At 40.6% G+C, this 22316-nt stretch overlaps 1 protein-coding gene across 2 annotated transcripts; it reads right to left on the bottom strand.

Annotated features, from left to right (window-relative positions):
• Nucleotides 1–243: 243 nt before the first annotated feature.
• Nucleotides 244–21625, bottom strand: LOC111150027 (TNF receptor associated factor 6). Of its 2 annotated transcripts, XR_002640784.1 has the most exons (8): nt 21444–21625; nt 17753–18070; nt 13723–13873; nt 12206–12364; nt 10751–10822; nt 8751–8828; nt 4554–6761; nt 244–542 (listed from the first exon to the last, which is right to left on the bottom strand). XR_002640784.1 is itself a non-coding variant. In XM_022507343.1 (7 exons), the coding sequence occupies exons 2-7, from the start codon at nt 18046–18048 to the stop codon at nt 5892–5894; spliced, it is 1626 nt and encodes a 541-aa protein (XP_022363051.1). In that variant the 5' UTR covers nt 18049–18070; nt 21444–21625; the 3' UTR covers nt 4091–5891. The 2 variants fall into 2 exon arrangements, 1 of the variants encoding a protein (XP_022363051.1); XM_022507343.1 differs by lacking the exon at nt 244–542 and having other exon boundaries at nt 4091–6761.
• Between the last annotated feature and the right edge of the window lie 691 nt (nt 21626–22316).

Genomic DNA, 22316 nt, shown 5'->3' with positions numbered 1-22316 from the left:
GGAAATGTTTCTCTTTGAGCCCAACTTTACTTTGCAAAATGCAGTTTTAAAAGACCAAGGAAGAAACCACAGATTAAACCAAGGGCTGGAATGAATCCTCATTTACCATTTCCTGGAGAAGCAAAATATTAATTGTATTTCATATGTGAACGAGTACCTGGGATCATTCTTCCCTCCCAATGTAGTGAGTTGGTCTCCAAAATAAAACAAAGATAAAGCAAAAATCAAAGCAGTGTGGTTATTTTATTAAAACAAACACTTGGAATACCAGTTATATTCTAATATATATAGTTCATTTTAAGTAGGAATACTTCTTTGGTAAAGCTATCAGTGCTATATGCAGGCTGAGAAGAGAATATCCACAACAGATGGGAGTGGGTAGACCTGTCATCTGGCCTTTGTCTTCGTCGACACTAACATTCAGTAAGGTGCCATTCAAGAAACACGGTTTTGGTCATATTCTTGTAACCGCCACTAAGACATGATGTAATGTAGAATCTCCAAGTGCCTTTATGACGGAATTGTGAATCTATATGCATAACCTAGGGTTGGAAAGAACAGGTCACACTTATCTACTCAATGGAGAGGAGACCCTGCTGATCCCTCCACCAACCCTGCAATCCAGTTGTATTGACCTGATGGGAGACCGCGGTGGGGGTGGGGAGGGAGGGAGGGAGGCTTGTTCTCTGTGTTGGGCATGGGGATGTAGGGATGGTTGGAGGGGGCAGTGAATGGTGTGTGGCAGTGAATCTGGATAATGACTTTAAGCCCTCCCTTCCACGCATCCTGCTCTTCATTATTTTGAGTCCAGACAGATTAAGAAAACTGCTCACAACTCCTGTAGCAAAAGTAAATTCTGAGCCACAGCAGGCTTTTTGATGACATTGACCATTGCACATGCTTCCATTTTTCATGTCAGTTTTCACCCCATAGCTTGGCATACAGTTACAGAATTATAGTAGCCTCCCTGGATTCATAAACCCTCTTTCTTAATAGATCCAAGCATTAATAAATGTTGCCCGTTACTTAATTGTATCTAAATTTCAGATGCTATCCCACTCTTTACAGGTAAATAGACAGACACAAAGACAAAGAGAAATAATTTGCCCATGGTCAGTCAGGAGTAAAACTTAAGTCTCTTAGCTTCTAATTTAATGGTATATATGCTAAATTACACTGCTTCTCCAGCCCTCTGGGAACATAATCCTGGAACCCTGTGTAAGCAAAATGGGCCAAAAATTACATTCTCACCAGAGAAATTAATTGGATAATTTATCAAGTGTGAAAATAACATTAGAATATTCTGCACAACTGATCAAGAACTTTCAAATAAATCCATTATGAAAAGCATCCCTTCAGGCAAAATAAATAAGATTAAAATTCAGCATAACAGATTTACAAGCTGAAAACTAGCTGAAAGTGAAGACCACAATTCTAGCTACAACTCAAATACCACAAGTTTCCCCAAAGAGTTTAAGACTTGACTGAAGCTAATTATCTTAGCAAAGTTTTTAAAGAGAAACCAAACTTGAAGAAGTGTCATTAAAATTCACATGTATGAAGCAATAAAGCTAATGTCACAAAATGTTACTTGTAGGTTCTAGGTGGTGGCTGTTCGCTACAAAATTCATCCAACCTCTTTGCATGTTTGAAAAATTTCATAAAGAAAGCGCTGGGGAGAAAAGCAACAAAACAGAACAAAACAACCAAACCCATCTACACCGATCCATCCGAAACTTACATGACAAATAAACTACCAATTCAATTAAAACCAATTTAAATTCAATTAAAACCAATTTAACCAGTTTTTTCATTAACAGTTCATTACTAAACATGTGTGTATCTTGGACCCGGCACCGTGTTAAAACCATGAACAGAACACTGGCCCTGCCCCCCAATTTTCATTCTCCTTCGGACGGGAGTGAAACTGTCATTCTGTGCCTCTAAGACTGGCAGCACTTCTTTCTCGAAATACCGGAATCCATGTGCTCTTCTTCCCATTGGCCCTTTAGCTCTTACCCTGAAATCTACATGCAAGGACTCGGATAAACGCCATCAGCTGGCAGAGGCAAGGCAGCTCTAACAGGAGAAGGCTCTTCCTTTCAGAAACCAAAGCTGGGAAGGGGGAATTGCCATGGTTCTCTGGTGCCTTTCCAGCGGGGGCATTCAGAGCTGCAAGCCTTGAGGGAGCAGAAGAGTCAGCCTCTCCTTCCCTCTTGTCCTAACACGGGGCTAGCGTCCAGCCGAGAGCACTCTGAGGAGGAAAGAAAAGAGCACATCTCCTCACTCTACAACATGCCTGCCCCATCTTGAATGATTTTTCAGTATTTCATAACTTTATAACAACAATTTTGGGGGAGGAAAAAGCTTTAAAACATTAAAGGTTTAGGTGACATTTAGAGAAACAAATAGGCCTCTCTTTGCCAAGCGTGTGACTGAAAGTGAAGGCTGTAATTGAACATCACAATCTGTAGAGAGCTATCTAATTAACGATTTCATCAAATCAACTTCTGGAGACTGGGAATTTGGAAGTGTCAACTCCGTTCTATAGAACGCAATGGCAGCAACTGTGAAACTTACTGTAGCTTATCATGTGAATCTGGAAAATTTAGGGAAAAAATCTATTTCAAAAGAAAAGTACAAGTGACTATTGCCTATTTTTCATTTCTTTAAGGCACTGCAGTCCTTAGGTTCTGTTGGAACTAGGCACCACAAAAGAGACCTAATGGTATTTTATATAAATGATGAGCGAAATTCCTAATTAAATTGAGGCAAGCCAAGAAGAGAGCTGGAGTAACTGAAGTACAGTGCTTTCAAGGCTTAAGTTAGAAAAACCTCTCTCCTAATTGAAAATGTTTTCCGGTCACCAGAGATCAGAGGGTTCCCTGGATAAAGGAATGACAAGCAACTGCTCCTCTTACAGGAGAATATATTCTAATTTCATGCATAATTCCTAATTCCTAATTCATGCTTAGTTTATCTAAGACTTTACAGTTTATCTTAGTTTATCTAAGACTTCTGTACTTTTCTGTACAGAAACAGTAATAGAGACCTTAATTTTACACCTGTCACAAAACCGTCAGATATCATCCAACATCTCTGTATTAGCCCATCATTAGAGGTAAAAACTCGCCTTTTATTCCATTTCCCTTGACTGGCCCCCACAGTAAAAGCTGAATCATCCGTACGATAGCTGGAAGCTTCACCGCTGTCCTGGCCAAAGGACAGTAAAAACTCCCGAACTACTAATCAACATCCTGACTTGTTTTCCCACAGCCAAATACATGACTTGCGGCCAGTTCCCTCCAACACTGGGTTAGACCTCTCTGGGAAAAGAGGAAACGATTTCGCTATGTCCGGGAATGATGTCAGAAGATCAACATGTTCAAAGGTTAATGAAATAAAAACGCACGGTGCGAACACTTGAAAGCTGGTTGAGGGAAGCCGGCATGTTTGAGGCGGGCAGACTGAAAAAATCTAAGAGACCGGCTTTTCCATCTCAGGCTTGATTCTGAGGTGGTCTTAACAAAAATTTCTATTTGGAATGACAGTTTGAACATTACTTCCATTTTATATTCCCAGTGAATGACCAGTATATAAAGTGCCTGGTTTCTTACAAAACGCCACATGTTTGGGGGTGAAAAAAACCTGCTGATTTGAATGGAGACCCAGCTGATGGGATACTACATTTGAAGTAAAGTATTATGTCAGCAAAAAATAAGGTAGAGCAATTTCCTACTGGCAAAATCCTTTAATAAGTATTGTCAACGCTCTGCTGGTTAGGACTTAATTTCTTAAAACAGAATTTTATGGCTGGAGCGGACCTTAGAAACATATCTACAGCAACTTATTCTACAAGATGAGAAACTTGAAGCTAGAAGTTGAAATTAGGCAAAAAACTGTTTTTGTTTGGATTAAAGATAGTAGGAGAAAAAAAAAAAAAAAACAACTAACCAAAGCAGGAAATGACTGGCTTCAGTACCTAATGCACAGCCCTGCTTTTAATAGAAATTTGACCAGGAAGTTTTTAAATAGTATTTCCTTTTTTGGTGGGGTTGAATGATTTGTGGCAACATTTTTTTTTCCCTCTGATAAAAATATAGGTTTATTGTAGAAAATATAAAACATACTAAGAAAGCACAAAGATTATAAGTTATCAAAAACAGTTCAGCGTATCTCCTTCAGACTTCTTCTATGCAACAAAAAAAGCTTATCGTTTACTTCTTAAATGGAACTCAACAATTATTCACTGACAAACAAGCTCAAGAACAGTAGCAGTGCGGGACTCCCAACCCAGAGGGGGCGCTGCGACAGTTCTCAGGAGCTAGTTGCAAGGCACAACGGCTAAGGGACACCAGCTGCCAGCAAGTAAACTGGGAACCAGTGATGAGCAGGTGGTAAGGTTGGTAACTCTGGGGAACAGGATTTCTGCATGACCTTTATTTTTACTGTGTAACATGAACGCATCAGAGCAGAAGCCTAAATGTGGGGTAGAGAGGAAGGGCAGAAACACAAGTACAAGGAAAGGTCAAAGTGACACTTGCTCGGTTTACCTGGAACTGAAACCATTCTTCTCCACAGACAAGGTCCCGTTGGCTTCCTCTTGAAATTAAGGCTCATCTTCAATGCTGGTCAGGGAGCTCTGATGTGGCCCCTTGAAAGATATAATTCCATCTCTCATGACCAGACAGCATTAAACAATCTTGTGTAAACAGCATAGAGTATGGGTCCTCTCAGATTCTTCTAAGAGACTATACTAGCTGTGGGACTCCCTGAGAACAAAATTTCACCGTAATATTTAGTATCTATAGGCCTTAACAAATCAACGGCACAAAAAATCATCTCTCCCTATTAGAAACTTTCAGCCACTTCAATACATTCCACACAACCCTCCTCAACTAAGTATTGTTGGACCAAAGCAACCTACTCAGGCTAAGTCCTGAAGGAACCACTGTGACTTCCCACCTTGATCTGATGACCTCTCAGGTTATCTCCAGTGATCTTCCAAGTATTAAGAAATTCTGTGTTTAGGATATCAGTTTCATCCCATTTAACAACTACCAAAAGGTGTTCAGTACCTTCTGTGGAATTCACTCTGCACTGAACGGACAGAGAGGGATTTACAGCATAACACTGGGCAGTCAGTACCCACATGGTTGTCAGTATTCTGAACTCTGGAGAAGATGCTACCTGTAGCCCTAAGGAAATATGTAAGCCACACAGAATGGAATATTTAAACAAGAAGACAAGGTGTTTACACCAAATAAGTAAAGTTATATTTAGGGTTTAAACTAGTTTCTGTATACCCTTAGTAACACCCTAGGAGTAGGGGGGCTAGAGTGAATGAGAACTTGAGCTTCCCAAGATTAAGGTTCAAATCCTCTGAAATCCGTACAAGGTCAAATAAAATGAGAACTCAGCTCCAGAGTAAAAATTCTCGCTGGCACCAGCACGAGGCAGTAGTGATTCTCAAGTTTAATATATTACATATAATATAAAAATAAGCTGAAGTTTTAAGGAATGTCCATTATTATTAAAAGGTCTGAGCTTTTCTAGTCCAACCCTGGGCTTTCTGACAATCAAACACACTGAGCAAAAGCCCACGGAGGTACAACAGAGAGGTATACTAAATGACAAAAGAGCTGCTGCGATATGCCACAGGCACTTCAGTTTTTGAGAAAGCGCAGAACGTGTAGATTCCCAAGGTGGGGGAAAAACTGCTTCAGAGATTTGTAACAGGAAGAAGTGGTAAGTGACCCATCGAACAACATTCCCTGGTGAGCATTACATCCCTCCCACTACTTTTTCGGTTTGCGTCTTACTGAGAACCAGGCAAGGAAAGACACTGCTTTCTCCAGATGGCTTTTGGTTTTGGAACAAATGCAGGGAAGCTACGTCCCTGAATCAGTACTTCGTGGCTGAAAACCCTCCCTCCGGAGACTGCCCATGTCGAAGCGGGTGGAGACCTCACAGCGTACTAATAAAGTATCATCCTTGATGAAGGTTCTCTGTCTTAGGGCTTCCAGATGCATAAAAGTCACGTAGCCAAAGCCTTTTGGGTTCCGTGGGATCGTGGGTCTCTGGAAGGCGAGAAGCTCGGGTTTGGCGTCCATGATCTCTTCATGGTTTTGCCTTACCGGCGCTTCAGACTGATCAAGGATCGCAAGGCGTATTGTACCCTGGAAGGGCCAAGGGAGATGGCTGTCATACTCCCCTTGCATTGTGTGCACGAAGAGGGATATGTAGTTAGCGCAGCGCTGAGCAGTGGGTAGCTGGAGGTGCAGGCGCATGCACAGTTTGTACCCGGGTTTGCCCGTGTAGAAGCCAGGGCTGTGAATGACAACGGGTTTCTCCTCTTCCTGAGACTTCAGGTGCATCCCGAAGTTGCCGATCTTCCAGATGTAGATCCCGTTGCACTGCTGTGCTTCTATCTCAGCAACTTTGTCTTCAAGCGTTCGAATCGTTCGTTTGAGCTCACTTACGTGCATGCTCTGAGTTTCCATCTTAGCAGTTAGCTCTCGGATTTGATGGTCTTGTCTTACGAGGCGACCCTCTAACTGCTGAATGGTTTCTTGGAAATTATGGACCTCTGGGTGGCACGATGCAGAGACCCGGGACACGGAGGAGGAATCGTACGGCGGCATGTCGCGTGGAGGTACAGGAGCTAGAGCAAGGCTCAAACTCTGGACAGCCTGAGCCAGCATTCTCATGTGCGACTGCGTGTTCTCTTGCAGGTGGCGAGCCAAGTGATTCCTCTGCATCTAAAAACCAAGCACAAGCCTTAGGCTGGGACTAGATACTGTGAGGACTAGGAAAGGGACCTAGCCAAGCCACATTAAAGGTTCTGAAGTAATGTCATCACTTCCCTCAATTCCCTACAACCTTCTGCCTTCGTCAGATTCTTGATCCAATGAGATGATCTTGTGTCTTCATTCACTGAAAAAGTGAGGCTACATGCTGAATACTTTCACCTTTCACTCGAATAAATCTCCCTCCCACCTACTACAGTAGCAGGATCTATACCCATCCTTCCCCTCTAACTCAGCCACTTCTGCCTGTCCAACATTAATGCTTCACCTGGGCTCTCACTGGCACCCACCTTTTCAAGACCTAGGAGGTTTTGGTCAGTTATACCCTTTCTCCTTTATCTTCATTCCCTCCCCTTTACCCTTTCCCTCAGAATATAGTACAGCTTTCCTACTGAAAAAAAGGGTACATCTCTCTGTTGAGCTCATGTCTCTCTTTAGCTAATACCATTTTCTCCCTCTTCCTTTTACAGCTGAAAGGAGTCCATCTGTGCTGTCCCCAATTTGTTTCCCAAATGCTACAAAGTATAATCTTTCTTGTCTCCACACTCTTCTCATATCAAGAACATCATTATATGAAAAAATATTTGATATAACTTTTATTATAAAAGTAATTCACATATATTATCAAAAAACAGAAAATACAGATGACAAAAAAAAAATGAATTACCTATGATCTCACCTAACTACCACTAACATTTTTTTAAAGATTTTATTTATCTGAGAGAGAGAGAGACAAAGACAGTGAGAAAGAACATGAGTGGGGAGGAGAGGGAAAAGCAGACTCCCTGCTGAACAGGGAGCCTGACTCAGGGCTCAATCCCAGGACACCAGGATCATGACCTGAGCTGAGCTGAAGATAGACTCTTAACCAACTGAGCCACCCAGGCGCCTCCCCCATTAACATTTTGATAGATCTCCTCCAAGTCTTTTTCTCTCTACATACAATACAGAATCTTCCCACAAAATGTAATCATAGTGTATACCATTTCTTCACTTTATTCTTAAAATTACTAATATACCATTTCTTCACTTTATTCTTAAAATTACTAAATGCATGCTTATTATTTAAAAAAAAAAAAGGTTAAAAAGCATAATGGAAAAGTAAAAGTATAGCTGGACTCTCCAGAAAGAATGACTTATCATTAATAACCCATTGCTCTCTGGGGCACCTGGACAGCACAGTCAGCAAAGTGGCCGACTCTTGGTTTCAGTTCAGGTCATGTTCTCAGGGCTGTGAGATCAAGACCCTCAGCTGGGGCGGGCTCTGTGCAGAGCGGGGAGTCAGCTTAAGATGCTTTCTCTCTTTGCCCCTTCCCCTGGGCACACGCGCTCTTTCGCTCTCTAAATAAATCAATCTTTAAAAAAATAGCCATCAGTGGGGCACCTGGATGACTCAGTTGTTAAGCATCTGCCTTCGGTTCAGGTCATGATCCCCCCAGGTCCTGGGACTGAGCCCCACATTGGGCTCCCTGCTCGGCGGGAAGCCTGCTTCTCCCTCTCACTCACCCTGCTTGTGTTCCCTCTCTCGCTGTGTCTCTCTCTGTCAGGTAAATAAATAAAATCTTAAAAAAAAAAAATACAAAATAACCATCAATCTCAAATATTTGACACAACCGATCACTAGTATCGAAACTAATTCTGGAGAACATAACAATATCACCTTTTCCTTGCCTGAGTCACCAATTTCTAATACAGTCTGTTCATAACTCCTTTGATGGTCTGCTTCTCCTTCCTGTACTCACTCTATATGATCTTGATTGACCTTCCATTATCATCATGAACCACTTCCCCAAATCAATATTCTGAGTTCCAATTTCTCTTTGGAGTTCAAAACTTATACACTGCATGTCAACCATATCCCCTTCCACTGGTATTCTCAACTCCCCTACAGAACAGAATTCTTTGACATTCAAGAATAAAAAAGAAAGAAAAAAACCCTACCTTTACATGACAACCGAAAGTACTGAAAGTGCATGGAACTGGGGCTGTCGGACAGTCTAGATCATAGTGATTAGGCATCTGAAAACCAAAACAAAGGTTGAAAAATGGTTCTCCATGCATATCATGTTCTGGTTTAATGATCAAATTTGAAATAAAGATTTACATTTTATCTAAACAAAATCATGTATTGTCTATGGGTGCTTTTGCACAATGCAGAGTTGAGTAGTAGCAACAGGAATCATGTAGCCCACAAAGATCAAAATAATATTTACTTCCAAAAGTCACAGAGAACGGAAAGAGCAACATCTTATACCATCGCCCCAAACCTCTCAAATTTCCAGAAAATGCCTTTGTTTTTATTGCTAGGAGCTAACCCCCTCTAGCGGCACTTCAGAGAAAAAGCACCTTCTGACTGCAAATAGGGACCAGTTAACTGCATACCCTGAAACCACTGGCTTCGGCCATTATTTCCCTAGTGACTGGCTCTCATAAATCTTCTTACTTTCTTTTAACCAGGGCAGGTTTTGGTTACCGTGGGCAGATGCAGATGTTAGAAGGTATTTTAAGCACATTAAGAGAAGTTCTAAAGAAGTCTCAACCTTTGATTTGGGGATTCTAAAACACATTCTTCAAGGTGAGATCCATTATGCAGAATCATATATTTTGAAAGTGGTGCCAAATTCCCTTTAGAAATTTAGTTAGGCTATATTCATCATAGCTACTTCAAGCAGAAATGATTGTAGAAACTACTTAGTCCAATTCTTCATTTTGCATAATTTAGAACAGCGGTCTGCAGAATTTTTGGTAAAGGGACAGATAGTAGGTATTTTCAGCTTTGTGGGCTTATGGCTTCTGTCCCAAGTATTCAACTCTTACTGTTGTGGTACAGTACCCATGTACAACACACAGACATGTGGGCATGGCTATGTTCCATTAAATGTATTTACAAAAACAAGCAGTGGGCCAGATTGGCCAGTGGGCTGGTCTGCTGATTCCTGATGTAGAATGTCACCTTTCTTGTCACAGATCAGTGCGCAAATTAGTGGTACAGCCAAGATCAAAACCTAGGTTTTCTCTTAACCTAAGGTTTTTCTTCCTACATTATTTTATTTTTGTTGGGTTTAATATGTGATACACAGTTTCCTCCAAATGAAGAGCAAAAAAGAAAACCAACGAGGTGAGACTTCATAAGCAAAAAGAAGTTTAACACCTTCAAATTAAGGCTTTATTGGGAAAAGAACCCTAAAAGACTCTGTTAAAAGACAAATGGAAAAGTTTAGTCAAGTGACAGGATTTGCTTGCTGCTACTTAGGTAATCAATTATGATCTCGGGTTTGCAGATTTCATGGGTGTATAAATATTTAGTGACTAATATTCATATTTTGTGGGTAAACTCCCCAAATGTCAATAGATAACAATCAGATGGAATTTTCCTTTCTCCATTAATACAAATGTACAGTTTTCTATTCTAACTACTACTTTTGATGATGCCCATTAGCAGTCTATGGCAAGAATGAATACAGGCGCTACCGATCTTGGAAATCGCAAAATGTCCCACTACGTCTCGGGGCTACAGCTACAAATAATGCTCGGCTACTGAAAAGACTCGCTTTCATCGGTTTCATTGTTCTCTCACTGCCACCTAAGATCCCTGATCCACAGTGTGCAAATATGTATTTCTCTAAGTTTTTTCTTTCTTTAAACGGGTATTTTAAAAATTATTTTTATCTTAAAATGACCCAGGTTTGGTAGGACTTTTTATGAATATATACAAACATGGGTATTATGTTAATGACTTAGGAATTTTAAGTACTTAGAGAGGGCTGAATATTTTGTTCTTTTGAAAGTACTGTATTAATTTACATGAAAACTTTTCAGTTTTAATACTTCTTCAACCTGTATTCATTTTGCCTTATTGATTCAAATTTCCCATTAAAAACCTAACTCATTTCTTTAATCTATTAATGGAAATATTCACTTACAAAAGGGAATCACTATACCTGTTCTCTGATGAGCATGGTATTGCAGTATTCACAGATGACATTTGCCAAAGGACAATTCTGGTCATGGATCTAAATTTTATTAGAGAAATATAAAAAAAGCATGAGAAAATCTGAAAAAGTAATCTATTTTTATAAAAAGTAATTCACTATAAAAAAAATTAAGGACCTCAATTGGCGCCCAACACAAATGTAAGAATAATGTACAAAGGTTATTTTCTCTCCAAAGGGAGCCATGTGTAGTAATGACAGGTTCATCTCACCTTCCAGCTCTTTAAAAGAATATGAGTAGTACACACAAGAATCTTTTAAATCATTTCTTTTGAACTTCTTCTGTGACTAGTTTGGATAAAATTTACCAATAATATAATTGTCCAACAGCAGCATGACGACTTAACTAAAACTCTTACCAGGAAGGTTAAAAGAATAGAAGTATTATTAGGGCAAGAAGCTTTGGTGCCCAGGTTCTCATATGCCCCAGGTGAGCTCTGTCCATCCAGAATACAATGAACTTAGTTTAGTTGATATACTGAGAAGTAACGAAGCTTCCTGGTTAAGTCCACTTAACCTACTTAAGTTTAGGAAGACATCAACTTGCTCTAATTTTGCCTCAGATTTCTCTGCATGTTTAACAAGTTAGCGGACTTTTTAATATTTCATCCACTTAATGACTATGCTTGACCTTCTAAGAAAGTAGGAAAAAAATTACCAAGATAAATTTATAATAAATAAAGTTTAAAGCAGAATCTTCATAGCTATAAAAAACATAAATTATAGGTAGGTTATTTTAGTAAAGAGGACATAGGATGGGGATCCTGGACTAGACCTCAGTGCTAGCTTTGCCAATGACTATATTAACATAAAATTAATTAACCTCTTTACATCTCAGTTTCTGAATGGAAAACTGCTCTAACAGGATGAAGATGTCAAGCACCGTGACATTTCTTTTTAAAGATAAACATTTAATTGAAGTATAACATATGTACAGAAAAGTGGCTTCACTACATGGGTGTAGCTTAATAAATTATCACCAAAGGAACACATTTTGTGGTTTTTAATTTATTCTCCATAGAAGTTTTAACCACCCATTCTCTTTTTCAAAAAGAAAAGTGTAAGTCTGATAAAGTACTTGTTTGTCCCTAAACCAAAATTAGTGCATTTAAAATATCACATAGAAAAGGAGATCGGCATTGGTCTTTCCTAGAAGCTTGTGTTACTTGCAGATCTACTCCAGTGGTTCAGTAGTATAAACAATGTTTTCTAAGAAAGATATAGAAGTATAAACTCTACACTTACTAAAATGGTTTACTGGCCCCTCTTTCTAAAAAGCCAATCTTCCCACCACTGATAATATAGATTCAGATTTGGAGTAACATCCTCTTCTACATCCTCAAATGTGCATTAAAACTTTTTTGAAAGGAGTAGTGAAATTAACAAATCCAAGTTAGTACATGCCTCTTTATCTTCAAATGCCATCAACATAGCACAGTTCATGCAAGAAACCTGTCTCCTCGGGCACTCTTTAAGAATGTGAATATTAAGCTGGCATTTTTGGAAGGGACGTTGACACTGGGGACAATTCATGAGAGTAAACTCACAATGTGCTTGGTGATCCTGTAACAAGGAAAATGTAATTGATTAGTATTTGCAATCCTTATGAAATTTCCTAAAAAATAATCTAAGATTGTACTGTTCCCTTTTATAGAACTGGCTACTGAACCCGCTTTGTCTAGCACACACCATATGAAAGTCTTATCAAAATTATTTTTTATTTAAAGATTTATTTTAGAGATAATGAGTGAGTGAGCAGGAGGAGGAGCAGAGGGAGAGGGACAAGCATACTTTGCACTGAGCACAGAGCCAAACACAGGGCTCAATCCCATGACTCTGGGATCATGTCCTGAGCCACAATCAAGAGTCAGACACTTAATGGAGTTAGCTACCCACGTACCCCTGGCCTTACTGAATTTAAATAATGATTGTGAATTACAGGTTTATACATAGAATGTGAATTGTCAAGTTCATGTATGCAATTAGGGAAAGAAGTCAGATTTTCTGATTAATGATTTATTACCATGTCAAAAGGACCATTCCTTCAAAAGGAGCTACGTAAAGGTGGCCACGCTGCAAATACATTTTATTATTCTTCTTTTTTAAAAGATTTAATTGGCTTCTCACTGTTAAACCAGAGTTTTGTTTTGTTTTAAGATTTTATTTATTTGAGAGAGAGAGCGAGAGAGAGAGAAAAGCACAAGCAGGGGAAGCAGCAGAGGGAGAAGCAGAAGCAGGCTCCCCACTGAGCAGGGAGTCCAACATGGGGGTCAATCCTAGCACCCTGGGATCATGACCTGAGCCAAAGGGAGACACTTAATTGACTGAGCCACCCAGGTGCCCTACAAAAACATTTTAAACACTTAATTTCAAATACAACATAAACAATGTTTAATTCCTGTAAAACAACCAAGAATTGTTTTATTTAATTTAAAAGCTAATGCTTTTAGCTAACTGTGTCAACTAATCTCAAGCTGTAGGAGGACTCCATTTAGCTCATAATAAAATGTACAACTTAGAAAAACCGAGAAAAAAAGTATGGTTAGGATTCTCAGATGATGGGCAACCATATGGAGTTTGCTGTTTATTTTAAAACAAGAGAAACAAAATTAAGAGATTAACATGTGACACTTATATTTGAAATACTCCTCGGTTTTATTGCAGATAATGTCCACCTAAAAAATTTGTAGTAGAATACTGATTTCTTTCTTCTTATCACTGGGGCAAAGCCAGAGTATATGGAATAAGAAATATATGGTTTCCACTCATATTTATACTCAATTATGAAAGAATTGGTATTAATTCAACAAGAATTTATTAACCAATTATTATATGCTAGGCACAGATGGGATACAGCAAAGTGCGTATCCTCTAGGAACAGCTTTGAATATATGCTAACAGCTAGAAAATAATTTTAATACCTCAAGATGCCTCAGTTCCATCTTCTGCAAACAACCTTCATTTGGACACTTCACCATCAGAGAAAGAATCTCTCGTTTTGCAAAATTATCAGGAAATAGTTGATTTTCCAGCAATATTTCATTGTCAACTGGACATTTGTGACCAGCATCCCTAAAAGAAACAAGATACATACACTTATAGTAGATTTAAACAAATACTAACATTGGAAGACACAAAACGTTAAGTCACCGCATATAAGTTCTCCATTGATTATTTCCTATGGAAAGTAATTTAACACATCATACTGCATATCACCAAAATATACTGTTCTTTCATGGACAATTTAACAAGTGTTCTTTACTGAAATAAATACAACTAGTACCATTTGGTTACCTATCAAAAACTATGTGGCATTTTAGATTTGGGGACAGATTAAAAGCAAAAAAATGAGAAAAATTACTTGAATAAAATTGTATTTTGATTGGCATGAAGTGAAATGAAAGTTAAGCGTGGAAACTCTGGCAGTCTGGCAGGCCTCTGTTCTATGAGCAGCCATACAATGTGTCTGTAGTGTGCTGCTCGGTCATAATGAAAAATTAAACCAATGAGCAATACCCATACGAGGTCACATTTTTGGGTTTACTCTGAATAGTCATTACAATACTCTGGCTCACAGGCAACAGAAGGTTTCCTTTATGTTTATTTAAGGTACAGTGTAGTAGGGAGTTAGAGCACCTCTGTGTACTGATTCCCAGTGGTTTATTCCATCTTATGATAGAAAAAGCATCCTCAGGAAGCTTGGGTGTCTGGCACTCCCCTTTAACTTATTGGGATGTCTCAATCTTCAAAAAATATGGCAGGTCAAGTAGGCTACTCAATCATTCAAATATTTGTCGAGCACCTCTTACGTGTAAACCAACAGTACTAACTGCTGCAGTAGGTAAAAAGTTGCTGGAAAATGGGTCTGCTGTCAAAGGTCTCAGAACTAATAAAGGTGAGAGCCATGATCTTTATGAAGCCTCTCTCAGAATGCATGTTATTACTACACTGTCAAATACTTTCTGGGAAGCAAAGAAATAGATGCCCAGAACCTACGTGACAGAAAATAAAAGAACAACCTTACAGAGTACATTGGAAACCACTGTCCAAGGTATTAGCAATCACTCCAAAAGAAAATGGAATTGAACTGAGATAGATTTTGATTCCTTGAATGACTGTAAGGGATGAAAAATTCCAGCACGGTTCCTTTAAGAACTTCAGAGTTAAAGTTAAATGGTCATTTGTGACTTAGAGGGAGACAGGAAAAAAAAAATGGCTCAGACTTCCTTTTGTGGGTTTTACTTCCTTTTCAGACCAAGTCCCACTACTTGCATGAACTCTATTAAAAAACTGCTAAAGGGGCGTCTGGATGGCTCAGTGTGTTAAAGCTTCTGCCTTCAGCTCAGGTCATGGTCCCAGGGTCCTGGGATGGAGCCCTGCATCAGGCTCTCTGCTCAGTGGGGAGCCTGCTTCCCCCTGTCTCTCTGCCTGCCTCTTTGCCTACTTGTGATCTCTGTCTATCAAATAAATAAATAAAATCTTTAAAAAAAAACTGCTAAAGATTAGCTACCTTCCGGGACGTGGGACATTTGGTAAAATACTATACATTTGTACCCACAGGAAAACCAACAATACACTTTTATTGCCTACATAATGATGTAAACAAAAATCATGATAAACAAACAAAAACTGAGCCTTCAACACCATTCTCATGCCCATTCTAAACCAGTGGTCTCAACGCGGGCAATTCTGCCCCCCATGGGACATTTGGCAATGTCTGGAGACCGCTCTGGGTGAGCTGGAGAGAGGGGGGTACTACAGTTTCAATGAGCAGAGGCCAGGGATACTGCTAAATCATTCTACAATAATTTCCCACAACAAAAAATTATCTGGCCCAGGGGCGCCTGGGTGGCTCAGTGGGTTGAGCCTCTGCCTTCGGCTCAGGTCATGATCTCAGGGTCCTGGGATCGAGCCCCGCATCGGGCTCTCTGCTCAGTGGAGAGCCTGCTTCCTCCTCTCTCTCTCTCTCTGCCTGCCTCTCTGCCTACATGTGATCTCTGTCTATCAAATAAATAAATAAAATCTTTAAAAAAAAAAAATTATCTGGCCCAAAATGCCATGGAGGAGGGTGAGAAAACCTACTCTCAATAGATCTTACCAACTCAACAGTGGGTAACAGTTTTTTTCAAGAATTGACATAAGTCCCATGCTCCCTTATAACTTAAATCAAGCCAAGTCCCAAGTATGGATGTAGTTATCCTAAATTCATGTTTTATGCTAAAGTAAATTTAAAAACTGAAAGAGAAAAACTTATAAGACTAGTGAATAGCCAGCTTAACCTACTTAAGAATGATTTTACCAATATAATTAGGTATTGACTGAAAAACATAACCCCCCACCTTCTTCTATTATTTTTGTTCTGTATAGAATCCTTTAGTCATCTGAAAATATTCCCATCTACTTCTGAATTATAGTAAAATATATCTATTTCTTAGGAGATGAATTTGAATCACTTATGGAAATCCCATCTACCTTCATGTTGGTTAAAGCAACTATGATTTACTGAGCACCAACTGTGTGTCAGGCACTGTTCTTGGCAATTAGGACATATCAAGAAATAAGAGATCTCAACCCCTGCTCTCAAGGAGCTTATCTTCATAAAACAAGCAGACAACAGACAAATGACCCAGCATTTCAGAAGATGAAAAGTGCGAAGGAAGAAAGAAAAGTAAATTAAGGGAGACTGAGAGAGTGGGGGAGGTAGTCATGCTGTGGTATAGACAGGGTGGCCCAATTACCTATGAGAAGGTGAGACGTGAGCCACACTGGGGGAAGGAAAGAGTATTAGCTAAGCAATTAGCTGAAGTAACAGTGCTCCAAGCAGAGAGAGCAGTTAAAGCCAACTCCCCAGAGCAAAGCACGCTTGGTATGTTCAAGAAACAGCAGAATGAACTGGAAGGAAGGGGAGTGTAGTAGAGAGGCGGTCAGAAAACGGACTATCATACAGGACCTTGGCTTGTATTCTCAGACGACTTGCTGCAATGCTCTGAGAAGTGATGATATCATCTTATTTTACCAGGTTGTACCGAAAACAGTCTGGAAGAAGGCAAGGACAGAAGCAGGAGGCCTGTGAGTGAGTCAGGTGGCAGTAGCAAGAGGAGGCAATGAGACGGGATTTGATTTTGGATATATTATGAAGGTAGAGCCATCAATTAATACTTCCTTTAAAAATATCCGTTATTTTACAGTTGTCCATAGACACCAGGTAACAGAATTTAACACAGCTAAAATAAGAATAATCACTTAAGTAAACTTAAGTAAATCACTTAAGTAAACATTCTTTATATGGCTGGGATTACCAGAGTCTAACAGCATCATCGTTTAAAGTACATTTTTTTCTAAATTTTATTTTTAAGTACTCTCTGTACCCAACATGGGGCTCAAACCCAAACCCTGAGATCAAGAGTTGCATGTTCCTCCAACTAAACAAACCAGGTGCCCCTAAGACACATTTATTCTATATTATTTTCTTAAAGCATAGAGACTCACCCCTTAGTCTGCAACAGAACTGCTTTAAAAACAAATAGCTAATTTGCCTATTTATTTATCTGAGGGTCAGGAGGGGACAGAGTAGCAGTTACCTTTCATACCACAGCAGAAATGAGGAACAATCTAAATTTCTCAATTTTCTGTCCAGTGTGCTTTTCCCTAAGTAACTTTTTATGTATAAGACTACTCTTGGGAGGTCTTGTGTTCTATATAATAATGTTCTCTGTATTTGGTCCTGTTACTGGATACAGTTCTTATGCTCATGTACCTTTTTTTTTTCCAAGAGTTATTTATTTGAGAGAGAGAGAGAGAGAACACATGCACACAGTGGGGAGAGGCAGAGAGAGTCTTAAGCAGACTGAGCTGAGAGCAGACCTTCATGACTCTCAGATCACCATCTGAGTTGAAACCAAGAGTCGGATGCTCAACCGAATGTGCCACCAAGGCACCCCACTCACGTACCTTATTGACTTGATGATGCAAGCTTTGCAGAACCTGTGGCCACAGGGTGTTTGCACTGCTTCCCGTAATGCCATCAAGCAGATGGGGCACTCATACTTGCTTTCCAGGGGTGGGTCAAACTCCACATCATACCCCTGGACCTCTTCCATAAAAGAACTGGAGAGGTTCCCTGTGCTGGCGGTTCCACTCACACTGTCATCTTTCGCAGCAGCGCTACAGGAGCTGGTCATGGCAGCACAGCAGTCACTTTCAGAATGGCTGGATCCACAGCTGTTTTCACAGTTTAGCAGACTCATAGTAACGTCACTATCAATTGCTCTGTAGAAAGAGTGAGGAAAAAATGCCTTAACACACATATACATACACACATATACATGTCACAGCTTACCTACGCAAATCACTTTTTAGTTGAAGTACGTTAGCTATGCTAATATTATTTACAGAAAACTTTTAAAGTTCTTTGAACTTTGCTTTATGGCTATGATTTTTTGAGCTGTGGAGTTGATGATCTAGGAGAGAGAATGTAAGATTAAGAGAAGAAAAGCACCTGAACAGTAACACTTAGTTTTATCATAATTATCTGCTTTATGTCTGTTTCCTGTGACTGAAGTCAAGAATTTTTATATCTTCAGTACTTAGCACAGATCTTTCATTTAACAGTTGCTCATTAAGCATCTGCTGAAGACCTGAATTATGCTACTGAAGTTCCTTCAAGTATCATAAGGTGAAGAGCGCAGTGTGACCAGCAAGCAGTGCAAGGAAGAGCAATGCGCAAGGAATCAGGTGATCATGTGCAAATAGCAGTTGTGGGATTTGGGGCAACCTAACAATTTGGCTCTTGGTTTCTTCTTCTAGATTTAAAATTCTACAAGTACTTCAAAATGTTCAATGTGGGGACTTCTATTATGAGAAAGAATGGAATTGAAAATATATATGTGTATGTCCTTTTGCCTTCAGTCAGGTCAAGTGACTATGTCTCATTATTAATGACTGGAAAAACACGTGAGATTTCATTGGCCTACGGAAAACTATTGCTTTCATGGGTAGGTGGGACGCCTTCAAATTCTGAACCATTACACTATTTATGAATTAGAAGCCAATGTCTAAAAGCGATACACAGCCTATGTAACCAAGTCTCTGTTGCAGATAATTACACCTGATAATAAGGCATTATCTGGCACAGATAATAATGTGCCAGATATAGTTCTATAAACAGAATGTAAGCCTCTAGTCAATATGGTAGACGTTTATCCCCCTCCCTGTCTCAGTTTCATATGAAAATCCTGGTTGCCACTAGGCCAAACAGTGGGTTAGGATGGTAATCCTGTATCTTTTACTTCCATACCTTCTTTTTCCAGACACCTTCTTCCCAAAAAGATCTACAAAGGAAGAGGCACTGTTCTGGCTGGAGAGGCAGTGGATGAAGCTTAGATGCTGGAATTTGAGGACAGGGGTTTAGTTCTTTTCTCCACTATTTGGTGTAGGACCTGGATGAATCAGGTAACCTTCTATGCTTCAGTTCCCTCATGTATAAATAGAGATAATGATGAAGCCCACCGCAGAATTACTGAGGATTAAATGTGTTAGTATGCGCAAAGCACTTAGAACTGCATCTGGAAGAAAGAATTACTATGATGTGCAGTTCCATACAGCAATTTTATTTAACAATTTTACTGCCTCCATTTTACCAAAGTGGAAACTATGGAGCATAAAAGGGTTAAGTAACTTGCTGGAAATCATAGGCAAAACCTGAAGTGTTCCCCAAGGTTGGTACAAAGTAACCACTGACCAATTCCCTACCATTTAAAGAAGTTCTAATATTAAACTGAATCACTGTGAAGAATGAACAGTCACAGCCTTCTCACTTGTAAGGTGCTTTATAACAATATCCCGAGCCTCAGCCCACGTTTTGGGTCAACTGTTCCTGGTTTGCAAAGAGTTTTTTGGTGTGTACAATAAAGTTTTACAATGAGATTCGCTGGCTTGGACTTCTATTATTTTTGAACTTTGACAAAGCACAGCCTTAATTAAATATTGTGGGATATAACCACTGATGACTTATTTAGACTCCAAAATGAATAACTATTGTCATAAATCATGGCTTGTCATACATCATGGCTTAAATCCACATACTAGTATCTGGGTATATATTACAATCCAAAGAGTACAACATTAAGTATCTTAGGGAAGGGAGTAGTATGGTGATGCATAAAAATGTGCTCCTCTACGATCAACAGATACTAATGAAGTAAGCGTCTCAACTAAAGAAATCAACAAGGTATGTCTCGAATTGGTCAATTTTAAGCCAATGGAAAATTCATTCATGGCAAAACACAGAAATCCTATAAAGTAAAACGATATAAAACAAAATACTGAGAAAGTACCTTTATTCTTCTACTAGCTTTAGAGACAACTATTCACAAACTCTTTAAAATCTATTCCTGAAATGCAAAGACTTGCAAAATGCGCGGCACTGGCCAAAAAGTGCTGCAAAACAGTCAGCTGTGAGATCTGAATTTTGAATAAAAATTCAAGAGGCATTCTCCTTCCTAGGCACTATTTGTTTTCCTTCTAGAAGCAAGGATCTGAACAACTTCTTAAAATCCATGGAGCCAACAGTGTATCAGCATCACATACCCCAACTTATCACAGAAAAGGTCTGGCCTTTACAATTCTGAAATACTGAGAAGTATATAGAACATGCAGGTTGAAACTCTGCTCATCACATGGGCAACAAGTGCCTGAATGAAACACATTCCTTCCTTGAGTCACTAAAAGGCCACACTGTCCTTAAACCACCCCAACCTCAAAATCAGAAAAACCCCTTCTATCTTCCCCAGCAATCACAGAGGAGTGGATGTTAGGGCAGTGGGTTGGGTTCACAAGCCAACACTCAGACATTCTTTACAAGTTTTTCTCGTTTCTACCCCTGTGTAGCAAGACCTTAGTAACCTGTTCTCCCGAGAAACAGAGAAACACGCAAATACTATATATTCCAAGCTGCTAATACTTTAGGTGCTTTCTGTTCACATTCAAGACAGTCCTAACTCTCAACTGGAGTTCCCCTAAAGCCAAATACTAGCAACAGCTTTATCAGCCCTGCGTCTGGAACAATCTCTACAACTACCGAATGCAGGAGCGGAGAAGGAAACATTCATATCATCTGAACTTTTTTTTTTTTTTTTTTTTTTTAAACTTGCTGCCTGGGACCTCTATCGAGTTCAACAGGGAAGCCAAAAATAGCTTTCCCCCATGACAGTGACAGAGAGCGATGGGAACTTAAAGGGTTTGAGGTTTTTTTTTTCCTTTAAAAAAAAAAAAAAAAAAAAAAAGCTGGTAACAGCTCCAAGGGACGGGAAAATCCAGGAGGCAATTTCCTTTTCTGGAAAGGGGAATATGCGGGGCGAAGGGAGGCCAGGGCTAAGGAAGGGGGCGCGGGATTCCCGCCGGCGGATGGAGGGAGGGGAGGGGGTCCCCGCAGATAGGGGGAGCAGAGATGAGGGGAGAGGGGTCGGCGTCCCCAGCCTCTGGGAAACGAGGAGACAGAGGACGGCCTCCCCAACCTCTGGGAAGCGAAGGGACAGGGGGGCGGCGACCCCAACCTGTGAGGAACCTGAGAGGAGGGGACGGCGTCCCTAACCTCGGGGATAAGGCCGCGGCCACCGGGAGGAGACGTCCGAAGAAGACTCACCGCTTTCGTCCGCTGGGCCGCCGACTCCAGCCGGCAGCACGACTCGGCTCCGCCAAGGCTCCTTACTCCGAGCTGAGGCGACCTGGAAGCCGATCTCCCTACCCGAAGGCCGCTTCAGGGGCGACCCCGGGCCGCCCGCAGCACAAGCCCCAGCCGCGGACGCCCCTACTTCCGCCTTCTCTGCTCTCCCTGCGCAGCGAGGGGCGGGGATCGGGCGGGGGCGGAGACAGAGCGGCCTAGCGGGGTCCGGGTGCCCCCTGGCGGCAGTCCTCCACGGGCCCCGCAGGCTTCGGCGCAGGTGCGGGGCCGGTCTCGCTGTCAACCCTGTGCGCTCTGGCTGGGCTTCCTTTGCGGCTCTAGAATAGGTATCCCACCTTGGAATTCCTGACACCGCAGTCCTGAACTGGTATGTGTGGGTGTGGGTGGGTGTGTGGGCGGGTGGGTGGTGCGTTTCTATAGCTTCCCTATCCAAGCAGGAAAAAACCCCAACTGGGTTAGATCACTTGACATTCGGGAATTCTTAAATCCCTCCCCAACTTGCCAAGAAGTTTCCACAGTACTTAGAACCCTCTGTTATTATCACCTGGTCCTTCTCCTTTAACCAGTCGAAGGGAGCCAAACCCATATATTAAGCATTTCTTTGAAACTGCTGCCAAAGACACCATCCTCTTTTCTGTCACTGTCATGAGAAAGCTATTCTGCACTCCCTGCACTCCCTGTTTAACTGGAAGCAAACGTCAAAGGAATGTCACAGACACTTTGCAGGAGATACACAAAACATTCCCATCCACCTCTGCAAAGGTGGCTCATGTTCACCTCTAAGGCGGGGTATTGTAGGGTAATGGTAACACAGTTTTAAAATCACTTTTAAGG

This window comes from Enhydra lutris, unplaced genomic scaffold (assembly GCF_002288905.1).
Source record: "Enhydra lutris kenyoni isolate GAN:26980312 unplaced genomic scaffold, ASM228890v2 scaffoldscaffold22, whole genome shotgun sequence".
NCBI classification, from domain to species: Eukaryota; Metazoa; Chordata; class Mammalia; order Carnivora; family Mustelidae; genus Enhydra; species Enhydra lutris.
Note: the sequence above shows the minus strand (reverse complement) of the source record. Positions and strands in the feature narration are given on the sequence as shown.

Coding starts and splice junctions, on each gene's coding strand:
- LOC111150027 (XM_022507343.1), bottom strand. CDS start 18,048: ATGAGTCTGCTAAACTGTGAAAACAGCTGTGGATCCAGCCATTCTGAA. Junction 13,874..17,752: donor TGCATCATCAAGTCAATAAG/GTACGTGAGTGG, acceptor TGTTTCTTTTAG/GGATGCTGGTCACAAATGTC. Junction 12,365..13,722: donor TGGAACTGAGGCATCTTGAG/GTATTAAAATTA, acceptor TCCTTGTTACAG/GATCACCAAGCACATTGTGA.